Source organism: Carettochelys insculpta, chromosome 6 (assembly GCF_033958435.1).
Source record: "Carettochelys insculpta isolate YL-2023 chromosome 6, ASM3395843v1, whole genome shotgun sequence".
Classification (NCBI taxonomy): domain Eukaryota; kingdom Metazoa; phylum Chordata; order Testudines; family Carettochelyidae; genus Carettochelys; species Carettochelys insculpta.
In genome coordinates this window covers 49,184,449-49,205,991 of record NC_134142.1, presented here as the reverse complement: position 1 = coordinate 49,205,991, position 21,543 = coordinate 49,184,449, and the positions used below count along the sequence as shown (strand labels likewise).

The window sequence follows — 21,543 nt, the reverse complement described above, 5'->3', positions numbered from 1 at the left end:
ATCATGCGCTTCACAAGAGATGCAACATGCATGTGCCTCAGATAGCAAAAGAGCACCTAAAGGACCTCAGAGTAGGTTGGGTAATTTTGTGTAATTGAAGCTGAGTAGAGATGCAGCTGGATGTGGCACTGTCTCAAGATGATGTGGATGTGTCTTATAGGAAAATTGGAAGAGATGAGGTATTCTTCATTAGGAAGGGAAAAAAAAAGACTTGCTGCCCTCGAAAAGATTCATTTAACATAACGCACCAGATATTACAATACAGCTTGATTTTTCAGGTGCACCTATTAACCAGTAATAATGTTAAATTGAAGATGTAAAATATGATGAATAAAGATGGGGTCAAAACTTCTGAGGTTTGATTTGCAATTTTGTAGTTGTGCAAAATTCAGATGTTACCAATGTATTTTTCAAGGCACAAATGCTAAAAAAAAAAAAGCATGATATTCAAAATAAAAAAAAAAAAAACCCAAAAAAACCCCCCTCATTAGCATATTGGCTTCACAAGACAGGGCCACAAACTCACAGGTAGTTATACAAACAAAGAACAGCAAAGCACATATTCATTTCATGTAGTGGAATGCCAACTTTGGATCATCAACTATATATAATATTTATTTGTAACAAATGTTAATTACTGTAACTGCAACACGCAAATAAAGACATTGGTAACAATAAGCAATAGTCCATACAAGAGCAATTCCACAATGTTTTTCATATACATCAGTGGCTTCAACCTTTCCAGACTACTGTATCCCTTTCAGGAGCCTGATTTCTCTTTTGTGCCCCCAGGTTTCATGCCACTTAAATTACTTCCTTACAAAATCAGACATAAAAATAAGTGTCCCTGCACAATTACTGAAAAAAATGCTTACTTTCTCATGTTTAGCACAGAATTATAAAATAAATCAATTGGAAAAAAAATATATATATTAGTGCTTACATTTCAGCATCTAGTATGTACAGCAATGTAAACTAGTCACCAGCTGTATGAAATTTTAGTTTGTACTGATTTTTCTAGTGCTTTCTATATAGTCCTTTGTAAAACTAGTCAAATGTCTATAGATTATCTGCTGTACCCCCGGAAGACCTCCACATACCTCCAGGGGTGTATGTAACCCTGATTTGAGAACCACTGACAAACATGACATAGAAAAAACATGACTGCTGATCTAACCTTCAGATATATCACAATGCATACATTACATGCATTTATAATGGAGAGATACTAGTCTGCACAGTTAAAGACAAAACTGGAGCATACATTTGGAAAGATGGGGGAAGATGAAAATATGAGATTCTCTCACTTCTTGGATATCTTCTAATTTTATGTGCTGTATTTATTGGTGTTCTCTTGTAAGGAGTGATGCACTGGAGGACAGAAGAGATAAATAGTTATTAATGAAGCAGTTACCGTGTGAATTTTAAAACTTGTAATGTTCTAAATAAACAATATGCCCATGCAGTAGCCCAAAGCAGTCTTTTTAAACAACACATTAGTGCCAGATTTGCACACATTTTTTTAAATTGTCCACACCAAACAGAAACACCCTGCAAAGTCTCTGGTAAAGAGACCCCGGAGTGTGCATCAACTTTCTTTAAAAGTGCCTTACTCCTACTTTCCGTATCAAAAGACACCGCTCTACCCACTGCAGGAGGGATTCATGTGCTGCCAAGCTGATTAGCAGACAGCCCACAGCCGGCAGCATGTGCTTGTATTAGTGGTTCACATAGTGGTGCAGCATGTGCCTTGGTACATGTAACAAAATTTATTCCTCCCCATGCATGGAAAGAAAATGAGGGAACACTAGTGCCTGTATTCCTGCATGTATAAGTGTACTAAAACCACACATTTTCAACTAAAACAGCACAAAAGACCACATTCCCTTTTCCACCAAGTCAAAATCTCTCTGCGTCTTAGCATCCTCTTTTGTAAAATGAATATATGAAGGAAAATGGGTAAATTATCTGACAGAGGTTCACTGCGGATTAGTTTGTGAATTTGGACATCTTAAATTTGTAAAAATTATTATATTTGTATTGCATTTGTACTGTGAAATGTATACTACAGTATGTCAGATATATACATCGCTGTGTCCCACTATGCTTTGCTATTGAGGAGTAATTTTGTATTTGGAGGTGGATAGCCCTCGATGCCGTCGAGCTCCTACCAGTAATGGATAAACTGGATCAAGAACCGACTGTGGATGAACTGAAGAGAGCCATCAACAGCATTGCAGCAGGAAAGGCCCCTGGTCAGGATGGTATACCACCAGAGGTAATCAAGTGTGCCGCGGACACACTCCTGGAACCTCTGCATGAGCTACTGTGCCTGTGCTGGAAAGAGGGTGAGGTTCCACAGGATATGCGCAACGCTAACATTGTAACATTGTATAAGAACAAAGGAGACAGAAGCGACTGCAACAACTACCGTGGAATCTCCCTCGTAAGCGTCACTGGTAAACTGTTTGCTCGTGTCATCCTTGGCAGACTCCAGAAGATTGCTGAGAGGGTGTACCCCGAATCGCAGTGTGGATTCCGCGCAGGGAGGTCTACAGTTGACATGGTCTTCTCTCCTAAGGCAGCTGCAGGAGAAGTGCAGGGAGCAGAGAAAGCCACTCTACATAGCCTTCATCGACCTGACCAAGGCCTTTGACTTGGTCAGCAGGGATGGTCTGTTCAAACTGCTCCACAAGATAGGCTGTCATCCACAGTTACTCAAGATGATCCAGTCATTCCACGAAGACATGAGAGGAACCATCCAATATGATGGCACATTATCGGATGCTTTCAGAATCAGGAGCGGCATCAAACAAGGATGCGTGCTTGCTCCGACATTGTTTGGGATCTTCTTCGCACTCCTCCTGAAGCATGCCTTTGGATCTTCAACAGAGGGCTTATTGCTGCACACAAGATCTGATGGGAAACTGCTTAACCTTGCAAGGCTGAAAGCTAAGTCTAAGGTGTGGGAAATCCTCATCAGAGACATGCTGTTCTCAGACGATGCTGCTGTAGTGTCTCACACAGAAGACCAGCTTCAAAAACTGCTGGATCAGTTCTCCAAAGCATGCAAGGACTTTGGGCTTACCATCAACCTAAAGAAGACAAACGTACTTGGTCAGGCTGTTGCTGAATCCCCATCAATCAGCATTGACAACTGTACGTTAGAGGTCGTCCACAAGTTCGTTTACCTCGGGTCCACCATCACTGACACCCTGTCATTGGACACTGAGCTAAATAGGAGGATCGGAAAAGCGGCCACAACTCTGTCCAGACTCAGCAAGAGAGTGTGGAATAACAACAAGCTGTACACTCACACCAAAATGCAAGTCTACAGAGCCTGCATCCTCAGCACCCTCCTTTATGGCAGCGAGACTTGGACCCTGTATGCCCGCCAGGAAAAGAGGCTGAACGTCTTCCACTTGCGCTGCCTCAGGCGCATCCTTGGAATATCTTGGAAGGACAGAGTGACCAACACCGACAGAGTGACCAACACCGCCATCCTCGAGCAAGCTGGAATCCCAACCATGCGCACCCTCCTCAGGCAGCGTTGACTCCGCTGGTTTGGCCACGTCCACAGGATGAATGATGGAAGGATTCCAAAAGACATCCTGTATGGTGAGCTAGCCTCTGGCAAAAGACCTCCCGGACGCCCCCAGTTGCGCTACAAAGATGTCTGCAAGAGAGACCTCAGAGAGGTAGACATGGAGCTGGACAACTGGGAAGAACTAGCAGACGACCATAGCAGATGGAGGCAGGGGTTACACAAGGGCCTTCAGAAGGGTGAGGTGAAGATCAGACAGCTAGCAGAGGAGAAGCGAGAGCACAGAAAGCACAATAAGGACCTGCCAGACACCCACTACATCTGCAAGAGATGCAGCAAGGACTGTCACTCTCGTGTGGCTCTTCATAGTCACGATAGACGCTGTAAATGAAGTCCTCAATTGAAACTTCAAAGGGCGCGATCCATAGTCTATGCAGACTGAAGGATGCCTGCTACTACTACGGTGGATAGACCTTTTCAAAACAATGCAAACTGTATTTTTCAATCCATTATGTGTCCAAATGTATTTCTCAATGAATTTTGTTGTCCCTGGGGGAGGGGGGTGAGCTTGCAATGTGTACTCAAATAGAGCTGGATTTAAATGATATGGCACTGTAAAATTAAAACACCGGTTTTTAAATTTTCTTGATCGGTGGCAACAGGAACCTGTGTGGATTTTTCTGACACACATTGTGCCAGATTCTGAATGTTTATACGCCAGTGGGATCAGTCCCATTGTTCTAGAGTCAGTCAATTCTCAGGCAATGACAGTGTGATAGTCAAGGGTGTCTGGGTAAGTTAGTGTCCATGCACATGTCATTAATTTTAACTGTAAACTGGAACCTTAATTCTTGGGGTTTTTTTGGTTTTTTTTTTTTCAGAATATGGTTTTCTTTGTGTTTTGGTGGAAAACATATCATTCATATAAAGGTTTCTTTCTCTTTTGTTTTTATGCTTAATTGTAGTTTCAAGTAAATATCCCTGAAAATGTAGCACTTTTAATGCCAAAGCATGCTCAGTCCTGCTTTATGGCCTTCGTCACAAAATTCAGTACATGACATTCATTGTCACTTACCTTGAAGAATCAGCTATCACGTATGGTGATACGGCTGTGCAAGCTCCATAACTGATCTTGGCAGATACTTAGTGAATTGTCCTGCTTATTGGAAGGAACAGTCCAGCACAATGTCCTTATACCATATTCTGAAGTTATTTCATTTGCAATATAGGATGTCCTGTGAACCATTTGCATTTGGACTGCTAGACTGAAGTAAGGCTGAGTGGTTCTATGCAAAATGAAATGTGAATCAGAATACACATTAAAGTAACCTCAGGACAACAGATAAAATACAAAACCACAAACATCATGTCATAAAAATCCAACGAGAAAATATGGCTTCCAGAAAGCGATGGGCACACAGTCAGCAGGCATGTCTTTGAATTCATCCTACTAGCGTGAGTTAGAACCCTTCATAAATCTGCTTATGTTCTACTGACTCATTGGGACAGGTGCTGCTCCATAATTTCACCTTCGAAATGAAGTGGGAGTAGGATGCTGCAGAGAAGGAAACAGGGTCTTTGACCTGAGGAAGTCCTGGGGGGATGGCCAAATTCAGTCTAGAACATACTTGTGGTGGTGTTTTTCAGAGGCCAGTAAAGCTCACTGGAGAGGGGAGAGTCTGAATACAGTCAGAGTTTGTGTGCTCTAAGAATGAAGTAGGGTTGAGTCAATTCACAGTTTCATCTGTCACTGATTTATGGAACTTTTCCCCATGTAGTGTGGAGGAACCAGCAGTTCCTTATACAAATTATAATTTTCCTTAGTTAGCTATTAATATTATTATTATTATTATTATATTTTTTGCCAGTTAAAGGACCCCCATTCAAAAGAATTTCTGAAAGCTATACTTTGCTTATTTCAGCAATAGGCCTTTGTGTCTGGATGAGTTTGCAAAGCCAGCTATATTAGCAATGGTGATGTGAAATCCTAGTAGTCTTCATTGGCTGTTTACATGGATGCTAAATAGAGAATGCAACCTTTGGGATTAATCCAGCAACTTTCCTTGGTGAAGAGCTGGTGAATACATTTTAAAAACTGCTTTCCAGATGAGTGGGTAAAAATCAAATATTTTTATATCAAATTTTTAAGGACTAGTACTTAATCTATTAAAATAATCAAGTGGCATGTGCTCACTGTAAACATTTTTAAAGAAAGTAGAAGCAGTGAATTGATGAAAGTCACTGTTTGGAACCAGGATTTGCTGAAGTTCTAACCAGCTTTTGACAACAGAAGCCCCTTTCACAGGTGTAGAGAGCATATTTTCTTCAGTTCATGCCAGTGACTAGTTCATTCAAAATTGAGGAGCTGAGTGGGAGTTGAAAACATGAGACCTTGTTTTACTTTTCCAGTTTTATGAGCAAAAACACAGTATGAGAGGATAAAATCGACTAGTCCCACAATATTGAAGAACAGGGTGACCAGAAACAATCAGCGCAGTTCACTAACTATAGATATTTCCTTTGTTTGATAAAATAGTTAGTTTTACATTCAAAACACGTTCTGATAAACTTTTTGTACATATCCAGCATATTTAATGGAGTTTTAACTAATAAAATTTTAAAGTGTTGTTTTTATGCATTTTAACTGAATTCTAGTTTCTGCCCAAATACAATATGACAAAAAATCATGAGTAAATATTTAATCATCTAGTAAATCAGAAACGAATCATTACCAATTTTGTAATATAAGTAAAAAAAATGAAAATGCTGAATGAATATAAGTTCAGCTGTACTATTACTTAAATAAATGTGTATCATGATATTGAATATTCTTGGATAGTAAAAGGCAGTGGGGTTTTTTTGTTCCTATTTTGTTCTTTTGTAAAAATGAGGAGCTAGTACTCAGCCAGCTCCCCATCCCTGCCCCAGTTAATCCTGCACAAAAAAAAACAAAACAAAACACTGGTAAAGAGAGGTCTTAAACTTAATGTATAAGTTATATTTAGTTGCAAAGCATCATGTTGTAGTGGTTACCAACTAGAGAATCAATCTTTCTTTAGGGGAACCCCCCCAAAAAAACCTATAGATACAAAATAAGATTAAAATCTATCATTAAATTCAAGGTTTCCTATGTGCTGGTTAAAATTATAAGTAAAATTGGGGACTTAAAATTGCTTTGATTGAAATCAAGTCATCTTGGGTTCCAATCATTCTTTTGGCAGGGCCAATTATTTAAGTTCAGTAAGTCTTACATCATATGCTGTGTAAACATGTATTTTCATAGCTTTGCAAATTACTTTCCAACCATCCTTAATAGATCAAAAAATAATTACAGTGCAGACTACACTTGTGTTAACAGTGACATAATTATGTGTTCAGTATTGCCCTCTAATTACATGATACTTATGTAATTAAATGGTCAACAGTAATGTAAAAAAAGAATAGTCACATGACATTTGTACCTAAGTCTCCTGTATATTATCAAGTATTTTATGTAGTGGTAATATACCCTATTCAGTATACCTTACGGTTTTTCTTCAAGTACTTGAAGTCTATTTAGTTTTAGGAAGTTACCTTAGATTGTTTTCCTGAGAATATATGCATGGTTAAGTGAGGAACGGTTTAATTCAATATGGTTTTTTCCCCATGAAACTGCTGCTAATATTTAGATTTTTAAATTACCCTCTTATCCTCCAAACTGTGCTGCTGTGCAGGCAATGGTTCTTCTCTATAACAATGGCTCTCAACCTTTCCAGACTACTGCACCCCTTTCAGGAGGCTGATTCCTCTTGTGTGTGCCCATATTTCACCTCACTTAAAAACTAAATCTTTACAAAATTATACATAAAATACACACAGCACACTTTCTTGTATTTATCATGTAATTATAAAATAAGTCAATTCACTATAAATACATGTAAACCTCTTGAGTCTGGCAACTTCAGAAAGAGGCTATGCCTGATTATGGAATTTTCCAGACTGTGGGTGTACACGCAGGGGGTAGGGGTGTGAGATCTAGGAGGGAGTGAAGGAAGGTACAGGAGAGAGATGTGGGTGCAGGATTGGGGCACGGGTAGGTTATGGGTGGAGCACTGATCTGGCTCCCTGCGCCCAGGAGCACAGGTGGCTCCATGCGCCCCACCACTCCCAGGCTCTGGACAAGTACTTTGCCAGCTGTGGGGCAGAGCGGGAGTAGCAGTGTACAGAGTGGCTTCCTCCTCCCCTGTCAAGGTTCAAACCACAGGAGTTCCCAGGCCAGGGATACCTGGCTTAAGGAGATTGTTGTACTGTACTTCATGTCAGTGTACACAGAGCAGTATAAACAAGTCATTGTCTGCATTAAATTTTAATTTGTACTGACCTCACTAGTGCTTTTTATGTAGTCTGTTATAAAACAAGGCAAATACCTAGACGAGTTAATGCACTCCCAGAAGTTTTCTGTATACCCCCCAGGGAACCCTGCTTGAGAACAGCTGCTCTATAACAGTCAACTCAACAGCAGTAGGAATGTTAGGAGGCATTCGTTGCATTGGCTGGCTATACAGAAAGGACAGGAGACACTGACGTGAGCTTAATGAGCCGCACAAGTTTATTATTAGATGTCTGGGGCTCTGTAGCAGATAACATTGTACAGTGCAGGTAACCCCCCCGAGTTATTCAGGGGACTTTTACCAGCTCCCCCTTTTTTCCAGCCATGTCCTCCAGAATATCCACTGCCAGGCCTTTACCATATCTGGGGCCAGGGGTTTCCACTCGTTCCCTCTCTTTTTTTCATCCAGTTCCTCCAGAAACTCCATTACTGGGACCTTACCATCCACCCTCACTTCATAGGAGAGGTAAAATGGCCTATACAAACCAGGAGGTTGGCTCCCTGTAGTATCAATCATAGGAGTCCCCAACCACGTGAGGTTTCCCACCTAGAACTGAGTCCTTTTCACACTCCTGCATTCCCAGGTTTTGAGTCAGTGATGCACAAGCCTTTTTGCAGCAGTTTTCATCTTTCTCCCCGCCCCACCACTCCTGTCATAGAGCACTGTTATCATCGTTTGGACAGGCAAACCAAAAATGCCCTTACTTCAAGGGGCAGGGTAGTCACCTTCATAGTTAAGGATGACCTGAGTTTAGCACTTAAATTCCTAATGCAATCTCTGTTGTGTAGGAACAATTTTGTGCATCTTTCCCAAAGCTGAAGCATGTACTCTCTAGCGACATCTATGTGGGCTTCCTTTCAAAGGAACCCCATCTACATGGCTGTTTTGGCTTTTGAAAACAGCACTTCTGGAAGGCAAACGACTGTAATTACGCAGATAAGGTGCTGAATTTGCAAATTGGTGCCTGATTTGCATTTTGAGTGGCCATTTTTGCATGCCCCTTTCAAAAGGGAGAGGCCAATGTAGACATAGCCTCTGACTATAGAATGAATTTTCTGCAAATTTACAAGTAAATCTATTCATTGTTTATATTTTAATGGTCTTTTAAGAAATTAAGCATAGTATCTGACCACTATTTTTTCCTTTTTTTTTGCACTTTCCCTAATAATCAGATATATTAGAACAACACAGATTCTTCCAACTTCCCATATAATTAAAACATATACCTCCTCTTGAAGCTGGAATCTTACCCTCTGTTTGAGTGCTTATGTCCTGTTTGTGTGGATGAGCATTCCATACATCCATATAGGCTAGGATGTTTTCTGCAAGATAGCACTATTATATGTAATCACACTTCATCAACAATCTTCTCCAAACCCCAATAAATTAGATAAAACACTGCCCTCCTATTACAGCTTTGGTGTGTTTTTTCCACCTTTCCCCTGCTTTTGCCATGTGACAGTGTGTGCCCCAGAGAACCTCCTTTTGCAAAGGACATGACTGTGCTCTACAAAATGGCATCCTCCACACAGCTTGACCTCACACTCAGTGTACACAAGATCACACCATGTGGAAGGTACTGTTTTGTAGAGCAAAGTTGCATTTTCCAAAAAAGTGGGGTGCATTCTGGCTTCAAAACTGTTTGTCATCTGGGAGATGTAATCGAGTCAATATCTCAGGGGTCCCCCCTCACTGCCTGGGGGACCCTTCTTATTGTACAAATAGTAAATATCTGATGTTGCTAATGCTTTATCCTAAGTTCCCACTGCATTGTTCCCTGTCACGCTGTATGATTCAAATTGCTTTAGTTGGATTTAATATAGATTGGTGACAGGAAGCAACTGCTCTGTTGTACCTGCAAATGTTTGCTGTTTCCCTCAGAAAGGAAGCTTAGATATTTTGGTGGTGTCTAGTGGTCAACTAGTAGGATTTGGAGCAATTCAGGGCTGTTGGTGGAGAAACTAAAGTACAGTTGGGCAGATGTGAAAGTTCAGTCTAATCTTTACATACTAACTCGTTTTCAGATGGAGAATTATCCTTGTTCTCACTCTTCACGCACAACTCTCACAGGTGACTGTAAGAATTGCCCATGACTCTGAGAGCCGCATATAAATTATGATTAAATATGTCAAGTGTTTCCCTCTTCCTTTGTTTTTTTCCCTCAACAGTTGGGATAAGAAATTACAAATATAGTTCAGATACTTACCTAATGGATATATGTTGCAAGGGCATATCGTGCTTGTTGATGAAAGGGTAACTCCTGTTTCTAGATCATCTTTACGTTAACAGTTTGTAGTATAATTTGCCAAATAAAGTGTAATTAATTTCTTCAGAGCAAATGTGATCATTAGATACTCACTGTAAAATAATCATAATCCTAGTTAACAATATTAATGCCTGAAAGATTAAAAAAATGTTTTAGCAATTAAGGATTAATGTATCTAATGCAGCATGATTTGTTGTTTGAAAAGGGAGATGGGAGTTAAGTCAGAACCATAATATTAATGGATTTGTATGGATGGACATAAGGCTGATATATGCAGTGTTGTACATTTTTTTAAATGTCATAAAGAGTAGTACTAGCAACATTGCAAAAGAAATATGAGAAAGAGTGTTCATATGTGATTGTATAAACTCAGGGTCTTTCATAGAATGCTATTACTTTAGATACAGCCTACCGGATGTGTCTTTTCATAAAACCTAATGAATTTCTACATTTGTCAGCTGTTTCAGCACAGATGCACTTTGCTAATCTCATGGAAATATTTTGATCCCAGATGTAAAATATCAGTAGCTTTTCATACTACATGCTTGTTTGGCTATTTTGTCAATCAGGCTGTGGCTCTTGACAAAAAAGTAGCAAGTAATTTTGTATGCGTTTTATGTTGAGCTGCCTGTTCAACATTTCATGCTCATATTTTTCCTTGCAGAGTTTTAAGTTGAATGTAGATAGCCACTGTGCATTAAAAGAAGCTGTGGTAGAAGAAGGATGTCAACTTCTTGAGCTTATTGTATCTCACAAATCAGGTAAATCTTTCTGAAATATTGCAAGTCTTTATGTCTCCAGACTATTAAAGAATGAAGAAGCATTGCTGTAAATTACTGCATATATTCACTTCCTTATGTATTATTAATATTTACATTATCAGATTGACCTTCAAGATTTATAAATGTTTCATATACTGCTTACAATGCTGTGATACTTATAAAATGAAATACTGCCTCAAATAGTCTGTTCATTTTATTTTGGTCTTGCTGCTCAGCTGAGTTTCATTTGAAATCACATCACTAAAAACTTCGCACTGACATGTTCTTTGATATAGCTGCTATGGAAATACCATTAAGATAATGAATTAGGCTTTCATATACATATATTCTGTGAAGGTAATTTCATTGGTAAAGGTATGGGGGTTTCCTTTTTTTGATTTTTTTTTTCTTTTGACTACATAAACTATTTATGTCAGTTTTAATTTATTTGCAAAATACTTTAAACTTCTTATTTTTTTGATTATGCTTGATGTTTTCTGCAAAGGTTTTAAATCTGGGTACATAATGATTTATATAGTGCTTTTTTGGTGCCTGTACTGGAAGCTCCGCAGCCCCAGCCACAGGATTGGCTGGGGTGGCGAGACAGGAGCTGTCTGACTCCTCTTTTTTTTTTCCCTGACAAAAAAAGCATTATATATAAAATGTTAGCAGAACTAGATTAAAACTAGGGTTTTAATCAGCAGAGTTTAGTACTGGGATTTGGTGTCTTAATTTTGTCCCACTTAGCATAATTTTCATCCAATTAGCAGTTATCCTTTTGTTTATATTATTCTGTTCATTGCAGCTGTTGCTCCACAATCTACACCTACTTTTTGAGAGCTACAGACAGTTTCTTTAATATAAAAGCTGTAGTAAATCAGCGATTTATGTGTATAATTCTCAGGAGATGGAGAAGCCACAGCAAGGGTCTCAAAGCTGTACAGCAAGATAAATTGTGTATGTTGTAGTATGTTTAGAAAATAATAATTTAACCATTGAAAATACACAACAGGATTTGGAGGAATGAAATGTTACATCATGTCTAGGAAGCTACTGGACTTTTCAGAGACAGGGAAAAAATAGGTAAAGGGGGAGTTTCTGGGTGTTTCTCCGCTACACATAAATCACTGGTTCTGTGACATTTTTTTTTCCTTAAAATTCTGAGAGGAGGTATAATTGAAACATAGTATTCTGGCTCATTGTGCACTAACAGAGATGCTATAACCTATAGTGTTGTTAGCAGTATGAAAGCAATAGTTCCTGGACTCATTTTCTGAGTAAAGTACATTGAAACATTTACTCTGTTTCTTCCTTTAAATTTCCTACTAACCCTTCATATAAAGAATAAAGATGTAGCTGTTTACAACTTTCACTTTTTTTCTCCTCAATGTGGAGAAGGACTGAAGGACATGCTGCAGATGATTGCAAGTCAGTGGAAGGAACTGCAGAGGCAAATCAAACGACAACACAGCTGGATTCTTAGGGCTCTGGATATCATCAAAGCAGAGATACTGGCTACTGATGTGTCTGCAGAGGATGAGGAAGGGACTGGGAGCCCCAAGGTAAGTGGCTTGAAGTTTCTTATTTCCTCTTATTTCCGACTTCTTTTGAACTAGGCACCACTGAAGTTTTCTTTCCAGCCTAAGGCTTTTTCATTTCTACTGGGTAAACTTTTTCTTTTTTTTTATAAACAAAATGAAATGGCTTACTCTGAAACAATAAAAGAAAAGCTTAAAACTTAAAAGTTTTCCAAGCAGACCTCTTTCAGAGTGGGTAAAGGAGTATGAAGGGGCAGCAAAGGGACATAAAACATTTAGTAAACAAAACATAAAGCATCTTTAACATGAATAATCAGAATGGTTTTAAATTGTATTGTTGCAACTATAAATCACTATAATCAGTGCAATCACTCAGCTCTGACATCCATTAGCCGCATGGTTACAGCAAATTAACAAAGAAGAGAGAAAGTGATTCATTATCTCATTCCTGTTAATGACTATCAGATGCATTGCCTAATTAGGGGGTGTCCATTGTAGTGGGAAGAAGGTCATATGCTTTGCCACAAATCTTTTTGCTCTGGTTTAAGGCTGCCATAATAGTGCATGCCTTGAATACAACATGTACTTCAAAAACAAAGTGTTGACATCTGTAATCATTTGGTGTGCATTAGTTATCCTGGGTAGCTATAATATTTACCAGTTGCCTATTGTGATACTTGCAAGAGTAGTTTAAATAACACAGACTCATCCAAATCGTGCCATAGGTTCAGTGGTGTTATCAACAATAAAAATGGATGTGTTCTTGGAACTCATAGGTTCTTCCATTGCAATTTGCAGGGTAGTCCAGTAACTTCAGCACCTAGGCGTATGGGAGATTCCGATTTGTAGAAAAATCCATGGCAGGATCCAAGGTAGCGAGGAGAAGGAAGCTGAAGAGGGTTCTAAACCCCTAGCTGAGGTGCTGTTATGGAGCCTGCAGGAGCGGGGTGGGAACAAGCTGGAAATCAGTTCCCAGAACACACTTCAGAGTCAGCATGCAGCAGAGGCAATGCTGATGGAATGGCAGGGGAGCCTCATGGCCCTGCATTCTGTAGCTTCGCCCTGCGACTAGCCTTGCATAATTAGACACAATGTTGGCCAGTCCCCCAGCACTCACTATTGGTGGGTGAGCAGTTGGTGAGCTGGGATCCAGCCAGCAGCAGAACTTGCTAGTACTGATGAGAGGGAGGCAAAATATATGAGACAATTTGCCCATTTTTAAGAAGAAGCTGGGACATCTGCAGGAGGTCTTAAATATAGGACTGTTTTGTTAAAAACAGAACATCTGGTCACCATAAACTGAGCTAATATCCTGAGTCACTCTCCATTGTCATAAGGACTTTATCAGGGGAGTAGCAGGGGAGCAAAACTTGTTTTTGTTGTTCAGTCCGTTAAAACCTAAGACTATCTAACAGTTAAAAGTTTCCACCTCCTGTAATATGACTATGTAGTGGATAATATTCCCGTAGCCATTTCAATGCATTATCTCTGAACAGATTGATTCATCCATGGCCAAAGGCTAAAAGCTTAAGCAAAATTAAAATGTAAGAAAAATTGTTCTAAAATTTGGCTTGACTGGAGCTCAGTCTAGAGTGATGGAGTTAAAATATTTTATTGGGAGAACACAGGCCTAACTTAAACTGATCAAAATATCCTTAATTATTTATGTAGCAAAGTAAAAATTCTGACTGGAAAACTTAGAGCATTTCTTCCTTATAGTTAGTCCCCCTGCCTCACTATAAAAAACAAATAAAAAAAAAACAAAAAAACTACCACCACAAAGACACTGCTGGAGGCTGTTTCTTAAATTGTAACCATGCTGTAGGATGTGACCTTGTGATGGATAATAGGTAAATACTGCAGTGAAATACATATCTCTAAATAGCTCTGATCATCTGTTGTTTTGGGCTGAAAGATTATTTACAAATAAAACATAAAGGCTATGTCTACGCTTGCCCCCTACAAAGGGGACATGGTAATCAGGGTGATGGGAGATTACTAATGAAGTGCTGTGATGCATATGCAGCACTTTATTAGGCAAATTCTCCCCTGCAGCAATTTCAAAGTGTCAAACTTCGAAGCGCCAGCATGCGGTACAGCTGTGGGCACTTCAAAGTGCCTGCACTCCTTTGAACTGCCTTTACTCCCCAAAATTTTGAGGAGTGAAGGCACTTCAAAGTAGCGCGGGCACTTGGAAGCGCCCGCGGCTACACGGCATGCCAGTGCTTTGAAGTGTGATGCTTTGAAGTTGCCGACAGGGAGAATTTGCTTAATAAAGTGCTGCATATGCATCACAGCACTTCATTAGTAATCTCCCATCACCCTGATTACCATGTCCCCTTCGAAGAAGGGGGCAAGTGTAGACATAGACAAAGAGAAATACAACTGAAGATATCAGTTTGCATTTACTTCAGAAGCCATAAGGAACCTAAAAAGCATAATAGAAAATCTAAGGAATATACCTAGGGGGTATTTTTCTTTTTCACCTTGTTTGAGAAACTGCAGGAAAGAAGTTGGTCTTTGAAATTCTTCCTATTTCTGTTTTTATTTATTTATTTAACAGATTTCTAAGACTCCAGATAACTCTTCCCTTAGGACTTTTTAAAAGTGTTTTTCCAGTAGTGTGTCATCTTTTATAGAAGTAAATGGAGACAGGGAAGGAATGAGGGAAAGTGCTGTTCTAGAAATGTGTCTTCAGAACTCACATATAGGAACTTGATTTTGCTTATGCGATTGTGTATTTTATTGTACGGGAGTTTTATAATAGTTCATAACGTGAAACTCAGCTTTGGCATGTTCAGTTCAGAATATTGTGGAGGACTTGAGGAAGTTCAAAATATTGTTAATAGCTGATTCTTCAATGCATTGCATTGACTCCCTGACCTTTTGCCATGGAAATAAAAACTCAGATCAAAAAAGGAATACTTAAAATTCACTTACAAATGAGTTGAAGTTTCTAACTTCAGACAGGGTTCTTAGTAGTAATTGGTAGCTTGTGATTTTTAGAACAGCCGTACAACTAGTACATCAAAAATAGTCTTGAATATATGTTTTATTTTTATCTCTAAAAAAGTATATTTAAAGGAAAATTGAACCACCTCATGTGTTGCAGTTTAAAACGTTTCATTTTGTGATGTTACTACTAACAAATGTAACATGCAATTTATCTATTCTAATTCAGGCTGTTAGACACATAAACTAGTAATTATTTTTTTCCTCCTGTGTGAAGCTGCTATTGATAGTATAGTAAAGTAATTAGAAGTGTGCGTCGTGTGTGTTTATATTTATGTGTTTTCCCACTTTGGGAAATGTTTGAGGTGCCTGCTTTTTAAACTGAGCCTCTTTCAGTTTCTGTGAGTTCCACCATATTTTCAACAGAAGAGGATTAGATGGGTCTTTCATTGGTGCAGTATTGCTCCTTAGTCAACAAGAGGGATAATTTTTGAGCAATAACATATGACGTACTTTTTCTACTAGTGGCTGTTTGACTTGTGCAGAAATCTGGAAAAAAAATCAAGGTAATAGTAGATAATAATCGAACAATAAGCTCAAGGGCTAATGCAGTCTATGAACATATAAACAGGGAAATCTCCATAAAGAGAGATTATTTTTCCTCTGTTCAGGCTGAAACTCTCTCATCTGACACTTTCTTGTCCAGCTACATCCTTTATCCAGCAGGACCACAGATGTCGCTGGACCAGAGAGTGCCTGGACAAGAGCATGCCAGTTGCTGGGCTACAGAGAAGCCCTGCTGATGGCAGGGATAGGGATTCCCATAGGCAGCCCACTCTGGGGAATCCCAGGGGCAGCCCCAGGGCAGAGAGCCAGGTAGGGGAGCCCCACAATGGGGTCCCAGGTGGGGTGTGGGGAGCCTAGCCCTGATCAGGAGCTCCATGGCAGAGAGCCAGCAGGGAACCTGGCTGGGGCACAGAGCCCCACCAGCAGCCCCACAGCAGTGGGGAACCTGGCCATGGCAGGGAGCTCAGCAGCTCCATAGGAGAGCCCTGCAGGACTGCCCCCCACCTCCAGGCAGTCTGGGGGCAGGGAGCCAGTTGTGGCCAGGAGGGGAGCCCAGCCAGCAGGCTGGAGCCCCCACCCCGGGCAGCCAGGGGGCCTGACGTATCCTCATTTGGCAAATCGCCTTGTTCAGGACTGCTCAGGTCCTGAGGGTGCTGGATGAGGGAGGTACAACCTGTATTTGACACTGGTGTGAATGTTGCTAGAATACCATAGCCAGTTCTGGTGTCTATAGTTGAAGAAGGCTGGTCATAAATTGCACAACATTCAGAGAAGAACCGTGAGAATAATGAAAAGATTAGGAAATATGCCTTATTGTGACAGACACAAGGAACTTTATCTGCTTAGGTTACCAAGGCAAAGGTTAAGGGTGACTTCATCACAGTCTGTGAGTTCCTATGTGGGGAATGAATATTTGATCATGGGGTTGTCAGAGTAACAGAGGAAGTGTAACAAGATCCAGCAATGGGAAGTTGAAACTAGATGAATTCTGACTGGTAATATGGTATAAACTTTTAATGGCAAGGGTAATTAACAACTGGAACAATATACAAGGATTCTGGCGGACTCTACATTACTGCAAATCTATAAAGCAAGATTGGATTTTTCAAACAGATATGCACTAGTTCAAATGGAATTATTCTGGGGAAGCTCCGTGACTTGTGCTTTACAGGAGCAGGGCCATCCAAAGTGCAGGGTGGGTCTGGAGAACAACATGCACACATGCTGCACAAGTGGCAATCTTCCCTGCTCTGCTGTGCCATGCTGTCCCAGCCCTCTGAGCCCCACTTCTCGCACCACTGGCAAGGTGAGTACAAGGGGAGGGGTGTCCATTGGAGGTGATGCTGTGCTGCCACCCTCTGCCATGCCCTGCCCCAGCTAATCCTCCACCCTCCCATCCATAGTATGGTTTACCTGTCCACCCCAGTTTCTCCAAAAGTTCAGGGCCTGGAGAAGCCGCCCCACCTCATCCTATGGAGGGATGGCTCTATACAGGAGTCAGATTACATTATCATAATTGTCCCTTCTCATCTTGGCATATGAGTGTAGACACTCCTATTGTTATGTGTTTATTTCATTTCCTCTACTAAATAGAATTTCACTGCCTACTGAAGAGTCTAATAGATGGTAATTATCTTGCTTAAAAAGTGGATATAAATCCCAATACTGCTTTCTGATAATGGACATTGTCCTTTTGTATGAGTGGTAGAAGACTATATTCTTAGACTAGATTGTGAGTTCTGTTCCCAGTAACGCATAGGATCCATAAACCAATTATTATGATGTCTATATTTGTGTGCAGCCATCGTGTGCTAGGGTTCAAATAGCAATGCAGAGCAAAACCATTGGAACTCAAGGACTAGATAAGATAGTCAATGCATGCTCTAAGAACATATGTGTAGCCTCCACTTTTAAAGATGTTTCTTTTCAGAATTAATGGTTAGTTAATAACCATTATTTTTAATTTTTCTTTGTTTTAATAGAAAAACCACAAAAGTTATTTTGATAAATCTGCCTGAACATGAATCACTTCAAACAGATGGGCCTAATAGCTCAAATGTTGAAACCAATCTCATTTTTCTTAGGCAACAGAAATATGCAGTCTTATGAGAACTGTCTAATCCATATAAGAAACACTTTCTTTTGGTAAGTGAATAACAGAAGCAGCAAGGGTTGGAGAATAATGAAAACATCAGTCAAAAATATGGTTAAATAGGCTAAACTGAGAACATGGCAAGACATAACATTTTGTGATATGTCATGTGGTAGAATGAATACCTTGGATTCTAAAATAATAGATAATCATAGGCAGGACAACACAGACTCATGGTAAATCTATACCCACTCACCTTTTGAGAATGAATTTCTACATCAAGGGAGAAAATTCAAGTGTTGTTTTTCCCCAATTTATAGTCAGCTTTTGTCAACCCAGAATTAAATATTGGATGTGGTAGCTCCAGAATCATCTGTCACTTGCCCAACTCCCACTTGTTTCTCAACTTTATTGTTTCTGTGGTATTTTTAAATAAAGAGTTTCCAAAAACAGAAGAAAAAGAAAACTGACATGTTTGCCGTGAAAATGTGGAGATTCATTGAAGGTATTAAATCTCCACCACAGATGGAGAAGTCTGATAAGTCTCCTTGGGGTACAGCAACAGTGCAAATGACTTCATTAACTTTTAGCAGTGGAGGTTGGTGAAGCAGTATTAGAAAGCTAGGGAATGACTTAATGCAGCAGCTTCATACCATGCAACTGTGAGGATGCTGACCCATTCCCACCAGAGATGGGGAGAATATTTAGGTCCATGCCAGTGTAGGAAAAGCCCTCTTTTAGTTGGCCTAGGCAGAACAACATCTTTTATGGTGTCACAGAGTAACAAAAAGATGAGAACTTGGAAAGGGAGGGAAGTACTCCCCACCCTTCTAACGTCCAATAGTAGAAAGAGGCATTTGGTAACAAAGGGGAGGGAGTTTCAAACTCTTCTCAGAGCTGTAGCAGACCAGTAAGAACAGGAAGGAGGGGGAAAAGATCCCCACTTCCAGGCTGCAGTGGTAAAAGAAGGCGTTTTGTAGAAGAAGGGGAAGAGAAGAGGGATTCAAACTCATCAATGGTGAGCCACAACAAAGCAGCAAGAAGAAGCATTGGGGGAGGTTTTCTCCCTTGACACAGACAGATGTGTTTGAGCAGACAGCAGAGGTAACTCCAAACTCAGATCAGGTGGGAGGGGGCAGGGTGGGTTTCGAAAGGTCATGGGAGACTAAAGGTGTGCAAAATATAGTTATTCATGTGATTCATGTAGTGCATGTGATCCAGACGAGCCAAGCCACTGCACTCTTATCTATGACATTTAAGGCATGAGGACCACCTCTCCCCAGGAAATTGAATTTCACAGTCCCTAACAATATGTGCAATGGTTTGTGGCTACCGTATTGACACAGAGGATGTCTCTAAAACACCATCAAAATTCTGCTGCAGCATAAATCCCATGCCCACTACAAAACTGACCTAGAAAGATTCATTGCCTTTGTGGCAAATCAAATATGGGTTACACAAAAGAGGAAGCCCTTGGACAACATGGAGAAGGTTTATTGAGATTGAAGGACAACAACAGAGGTACTTCTGCAGTCAGCTATAAGATGTTTCCCAAGACAGAGTGAAGTGAAGGAGACTTGTAGACGACTTATGCTCCATGTGGAGTACAAGGGTTAAGTAGTAGTAAATATTGGTTGATGTTGAATGGGGTCTGTTATAAGATTATTATTTGTCACTTTCCCATTGAACACATCCAATATTTACCATAACAAGTCTTTGATTAGCAATAGATGGGCATATCACACAATTTTGTCACAATCTTTCCTCTTTGCAAATACAGAGCAGAGCAAAATCACAAAGAAGCAGTAACTGTGGTAAGAGTAGATATGTGTTCCTGAAATAATACACATGGTGGAATAAGTTGTACATCAATATGTTCACTGTAGGGGCTTGTCTGCATACTTGGCTCAATCTAATTCTTGACCTTCCCCCCCACCCCTCCACTCTCTGATTTCCTCACCTTGATTATCTTTTTCTGATTTGTCCTCCTTGCTTACTGTTTTTGGTTCTCTGTGCCTTAAATATTGAGTCTGTTCTGGTCTGGCTATGTCTGAAGAAGTGGGTCTGTCCCACGAAAGCTCACCTAATAAACCATTTTGCTAGTCTTTAAAGTGCTACTTGACTGCTTTTTGTATCTATGTTTGTATGAGGTGAGCAATAATAGTTGGGCACTGGCACCGCATGTTGGTCTAGAAAGTTTTCTGAGCAAGTTGTTGCACATAGTCAGTGTCTTTGTAAGATGGCCATGATATGTGAGAGTTCTGTCCAATGTGATGCCTAAAAAGACTGGGTGTGAAACATGCTTCATTCATTGACCTGTGAGAACTATGTTCAGCTGTTCGCCTGTTTATGCATGATCTAAGTGGAAGATGCTGGCCACCGTCTTACTTCCACTTGGCATCAGGCGCCATCGATGACAGGAATTGGCCATAGTTGCTATGTCTGTACTCAGGACCATCTCAAATATGTGAAAGGAGTGTGACTGAGTGCTGAGGCATGAGTCATCTACATAAATTAACTTCTGAGGCCCAGGATATGATATGTCATTTGAATAGAAGTTGAATATCATTGAAGATAGTGATTCTTGTGGTGCCTCCAAGCACATGTTCTATCAGCAATATTCATACAGAAAAGACGTTTTCTCAAAAACACAGTCTTTGCACATACTAACCAACTTAGCATAGTTCTAGACAATTTCACCAAAAGGCCTGGGTGTCACACCATGTTATATGCTGTGGCCATGTCAGGGAAAACTGAGTTGGTGTTCAGCATAGCCATGCTTGTGACTGACCATGGGAGCAACCTCAGTGCCCTGTTTCCCACCCACCCAGCTACCCAGGACAGTTTTTCTGTCCTGTGACTTCATATTTCTTATCAGTGGGTGAATTGTAAGGTGCTCAGAGATCACTCCCCTTTCCCCAGGAAGGACTGTCCTGCCTGCCTAACTATTGCCCTGTCTCCCAAACTTAGGGTCAAGCTGTGAGGTGAGCATGTAGACATGTTAACCCTATTGCAAAAGGAGGACTGACACAGAGTAAACTGGGGCAGAGCAAGCAGGGCAGTAAGATGCCCATGTGGCATCTAGAACAGAGGAAAATTGAGAAGCCACCTTCCTGAGCTATACAGATAATATTGCAGTGGCATACCCAGACAGAAATCCAGCATTGTTCAAACATATGGGTATGATCTGATGAGTATATAATATGTTTGTGGGCTGGTTTAACTATGATGGACATTTTAGTTTGATGACAGCAACACAAAAGAGTATCCAGTAGGGCATACCACATCTGACTATGTTGTTAAAGTGGATGGCACCACGGTGGCCTGGCTGTCACACTGACAGTGGTCTGGTCATTCCACAACAAATCTGCCAGAAGCTGGAGGCTCATAACGATATTTAGTGGCTAATGAACAAAAGTGGTTGTTTTTGTATCATCTGCAAATTTAGGCATG

At 40.3% G+C, this 21,543-nt stretch overlaps 1 protein-coding gene across 1 annotated transcript in view; it reads left to right on the top strand.

Moving 5' to 3' along the window:
* Positions 1-21,543, top strand: part of AKAP6 (A-kinase anchoring protein 6) — a 260,386-nt gene that overhangs the window by 65,905 nt on the left and 172,938 nt on the right. Inside the window, exons 5-6 of the mRNA XM_074997551.1 lie at positions 10,845-10,941; positions 12,340-12,503. Coding sequence (XP_074853652.1) covers positions 10,845-10,941; positions 12,340-12,503 — 261 coding nt within the window. The remainder of the gene's footprint in view (positions 1-10,844; positions 10,942-12,339; positions 12,504-21,543) is intronic.